The following is a 4,848-nucleotide window of genomic DNA, read 5'->3' as shown; positions in this document are numbered from 1 at the left end:
AATTGTTAGAAACGTGGAGTTAATACGTAGGTAATAATCTTTGCATCTATCTATAAATATATTACATGAGTATCTATGATTGTTAGCAAGAAGTTTCAAATCTAGGCTAGAGTACTTATTCTACAAATCCTGTGAGAATATAGCCTAAAGCCTTATATGAGCGAAACATTTGAGAAATGACACAAGGGAGAAGTAAAATCCGGATAGAGAAATCACACGTCCACTTGCTTGATCACTAAACCATATCCTAAGTGAGAATTTAGGCCGCTCTTTGGATCGATATAGCCAGAAATTCAAACCTATGAATTATTTTCCGCTAGTCGCCACTCTGAGCCTCTTCTTTAGCCTTCCATACACCACAATTCCTTTACCCTATTACAAAAACAAAAACAAAATAAAAAAAAAGAGAATAAATCAACCTACCCAATTTAGAATAAGTCTGAGAATAGAATGAGTGAAGAAAGAAGAAGAGAAAAACCTGTGTAAACAAAAATTGTTAGTTGCTTCAGAAAAAGAAAAGAAGTTTCCATCCAAAGAAAAGAAAAAAAAATAATAATAAAAACTCCAAAAAATAGAATAAAAGGGAGTCAAAAGCCAAAGAAAAGAAAAAAAAAATGGCTAAGGATGGAAACAAATTGTAGAAGCAAAAGTAAATAACAAGGTTTTCTCTAGTTACATAATATGAAGACTCTATTATCTCAGACTTGTCCTTTAGAATATCCATTTCCTTCCTTCTTAAACCATCTCCTAATCCCCGTAACACCTAATAAAGACCTCTAGCTCAATTAGGAATAGGTTAGTGTGATAGTAAGTGGCAGATGTGTTTGATCGACCCTAACTCCCTTGTTGTCATGAAGTTATGAGATTGTAAGGTAAAGTGTGCCCATTGTGTTAATCGGAGTAATTAAACTTGAGTGGAAAAATCAGAGTGTTGTTTCTTGACTATTATTGTGAGAACCTACTTAAGGACGCTATTCCGAGTTCTCAGAAACAAACCTGCTAAACATTTGATAGTACTACTCATTGTATATATGTTTATTGTAGATGATTGATTATTATGCATATATTAACTTAGGGTTTTGACTGGTTATTCTTATGTAATTGCTAGAGAGATGTATAGATAGTTGAGCATGAATAAGGAAACAATAGTTTTATTTTCTTAGTCGTTGTAGTATAGATGAAGTTTGTGAGTACCTTCACTGGAAAACTCTCACGAGGCTATAACTCGTCCACTAGGGAATTCCTAGTGGTTTAAGGCCTTGTTGCATATGGTCAATGCAATCACACTCAGCGAAACGAGATTAGGTAGAACTCCATTTTTGGTCACTTATTCTAATTTCTCATCTTTGCTTGAGGACAAGCAAAATGCTGTTTGGGGGTGGTTTGATAAGAGCCCAAACTGTAGTTTTAACCCTTTAATAATCATACTTGTTAGACCAATTATGTGAATAATAAGTAAGAGTTAACACTGATTACGCGTTTTTATGCATTTCAGGGCTTCAAAGTCCATTATGTGCGAGAAATGTGCCACTTTAGCGAGATAAAGGAGCAAAAGTCGCAGAACTTCCGAATGCCATATCTTTGGACTCGCACCCTGGATTGAGGCCTACCTTATGTCAAAACGACCGCTCGGAAAGAGCTTTGCAATGGTCCAAGCCTTGACCCAATCAGAGGAGCAGAAGTAGACGAAAAGTCTGTGGAAGTCAACTGCAGCTGAAGAGGCCTTTTGACTTTGAAAAGAATTGGGTTTTGGGCCCGATTCTAAAACATGGCTCCAAGCCCATGCACGATTTTTGATCTGAATGTATAAAAACAAAAGCTTAGTTCATTGTTAATGGTAGATAGTTAGGTTAGAAAATAAATTAGATTAGTTAGCCTCCATTAAACCTTAATTCTAGATCTAGTTTTCATTAGATTAATTAAGTTTAATTTCATTTCAATTCTTGTTTTAGATTAAACTCTCAAATTATTGTTCTTGATTGATTAGATAATAAAAATAGTTATTTTGACAATTTCGATTTATAGATCTAAATTCCATTATTGTTTGTTATCATTTCATAGTTATTAATTAGATTTCGATTATTGTTTAGTGAAATTGCATAAAGTTAGAATCTTTTCATTATGTTTAGTTTAGATTTAATGGGAATTGTTAGTTTGATGAATCAAGGCTAAATCCTCCATTAGAGGGGTTGATGAAGCCTTGATGAAAACTTAGTGGTTAGTATAGAATTAGTTGTAGAATCTATTCCACTCTAGAAAGTCGTGTTTCGCCATGAGAATGGGTGGACGACTTCACATGCTAGTTAGTACTCGGTAGAAATGCCATGAACACTAGGGATTAGAACTCGAATTTCTTGCCGTAAGAACGTGAGAATCGAGATACAAGAATCTATACTAGGTTATTAAGTTGGATTCGAGGTGGATTCAATTCCCCTCTAATCCTTTATCTAGATTCAAAAACAAGCATATTTCCATAGTATTCGTAGTTAAATTCAACGTAGACTCATTTTAGTTTCATCGTAGTATAACACCCTTCGTAAAGCTCTCATAGACTTAAAAACGACTAGTTAGATTAGAAAACAATCCGTGCTAGGGAACTAGGAGTGGAACGAACTTCGTACTCCATTTAGTGCAATTCGCATTGAGAGTAGAAGCTTTGATAATAGATACGTAAAAGGAAAAGTTTAGTTTACTTACGTTGTGAATTCATCATTCATTTCGTAGGTAGACTAATCAGGCGTCATTTATCAATATGGCATGTCCTTTCTATAAAGCACTGCACTGGATGGATGAAAGGCTTGCAAATTCATTGCTTAGTAGACCTCTTTTCGAGATGTGTTGCAAACAAGGAAAAGTCAGTCTTCCTCTACTTAGCCCATTGCCTCCTGCGATTCAAGATCTATATGATGGTAGTGACGCCAAAGTTAGTTCATTTAGACAACACTTTCGTCAGTATAAGTTGGCAAATGCATTTACCAGTCTCAGTTGTCAACCGGATGACCGAATATTCAGTGGTAGTGGTCCTATTCCATTCACCGTTCATGGTGAGTTACGCCATCAAATTGGATCGTTACTACCAGAACCTGGGAAAGATCCGAATTATGCTCAGTTTTATGTTTATGACCCAGCCAATGCCCTTGACGTGTGTCATCGCCGAAATCCATCATTGAAAGTGATGTTTTAGATGTCATTCAGAGTACACTGTCAGGTTGTAATAGATTTGCTGAAAAATTTCATCAAGCATATGATATATTGAGTGCACGCGCAGCTGAGGAAAATGATGTGGCAGCTTATCTCCATTATAATACATCTACTAATTGACGACGATACAATCTTCCTTCAGTAAATGAAATTGTAGTTGTTATACTTGGGGATGGAACTGAAATCAAAAGCACAAGAGATATCATTCTTTATTATAGATCAGGAAATGCAATGAAGTGGATTGACGAATGTAATCACGCTTATCTGCCCTGCATTATCCTTTGTTTTTCCCTCGGGGTGAGCTTGGATGGCCAACCGGAATGAAACTTTATGACGTCAATGACGACAATTCGAGTCGATTGACTCAGATGGTATTCTATGCATATCGTTTGTTCGAATGTCATACTGAATATTCAGCAATACTCCATGGTGGAAAATTATTTCAAGAGCTTCTGTGTGATGCTTGGGCTTCTACCGAGTAAAATCGGCTATATTATCATTATACCCACTGATAAGAGCCCAAAACTGTAGTTTTAACCCCTTAACAATAATACTTTTAGACCAATTATGCGAGTAATAAATAAGAGTTAATACTAATTATGTGCTTTTATGTATTTTAGGCATTGAAATCAATTATGTGCAGAAATGTGCCACTTTGGCGATATAAAGGAGCAAGGGTTGGTTGCTGAGAAGTTCTGGGATTAAAGGCCAAGACGGGGCAGAAACAGCACACAAAAGTCAGCAGAACTTCCGAAGACCGTATCTTTGGACTCAGGCCTCGGAATTGGGCGTACCTTATGTCAAAACGACCAGCTCGGAAAGAGTTTTCCAATGGTTTAAACCTTGACCCAATCAGAGGAGCAGAAGTGGATGAAAAGTCTACTGAAGTCAGAGCTAGCTGAAAAGGGCCCTGTGGACTGAAGAATTGGGCTTTGGGCTCGATTTTCCAGCCCAAAACATGGACCCTCAGCCCATGCACGAAAATGTGAATCTGGTCTCCTCCATTTCCATACACAAGACTTAGCTCTTAAGTATCAATTAGCTAGGGATAGAGGTAGCCATTAAAGCTTAGTTCTAGATCTAGTTTTTCAATTAATTAATTAGTTGTTATTCTTGTTTTAATTTTAGTATTGAACCATTGTTTATCATTCATTAGATAAATAAAATAGTTAGTTCTTGATAATTTCAATTTTGCTTTTTAAAATTGCTTAGATCTAATTTTAATTCTTAGTCATTAATGATTTCTTAGTTGTTAATATAGATTTCAATTATTGTTTAGTTGAATTTAATAAAGTTAGAATCTTTATATTATGTCTTATTCAATTTCATATGGAAATGATAGTTTGATGAATCAAGGCTAAACCTCCATTAGAGGGGTTTGATGAAGCCTTGATGAAAACTTGATTGTGTATTATAGAATCATTGTAAGAGTCTATTCCACTGTAGAAGGTCATTGATTCGCCATGAGAATGGGTGGTCGTCCTTACATGCTAGTTATGAATTGGTAGAGATGCCATGTATAATTAGAGATTAGAACGACCAATTCTTACCGTAAGAACGTAAAAATTAGATTACAACAATCTATGCTAGTTTCTTAAGTTGGATTCAAGGTGGATTCAATTCCCCCCTAATTCTTATTATAGATTC

At 35.6% G+C, this 4,848-nt stretch overlaps 1 protein-coding gene across 1 annotated transcript; it reads left to right on the top strand.

Annotated features, from left to right (window-relative positions):
• The first annotated feature begins 2,752 nt into the window (after positions 1 to 2,752).
• LOC147475382 (uncharacterized) lies at positions 2,753 to 3,184 on the top strand. Its single transcript, XM_086585393.1, has one exon. It carries the CDS (start codon positions 2,753 to 2,755, stop codon positions 3,182 to 3,184), a length of 432 nt encoding a protein of 143 aa, XP_086441519.1.
• The last annotated feature ends 1,664 nt before the right edge of the window (positions 3,185 to 4,848 follow it).

Source organism: Coptis chinensis, chromosome 9 (assembly GCF_015680905.1).
Source record: "Coptis chinensis isolate HL-2020 chromosome 9, ASM1568090v1, whole genome shotgun sequence".
Taxonomy (NCBI): Eukaryota; Viridiplantae; Streptophyta; class Magnoliopsida; order Ranunculales; family Ranunculaceae; genus Coptis; species Coptis chinensis.
This window is presented reverse-complemented; position numbering and strand designations above follow the sequence as displayed.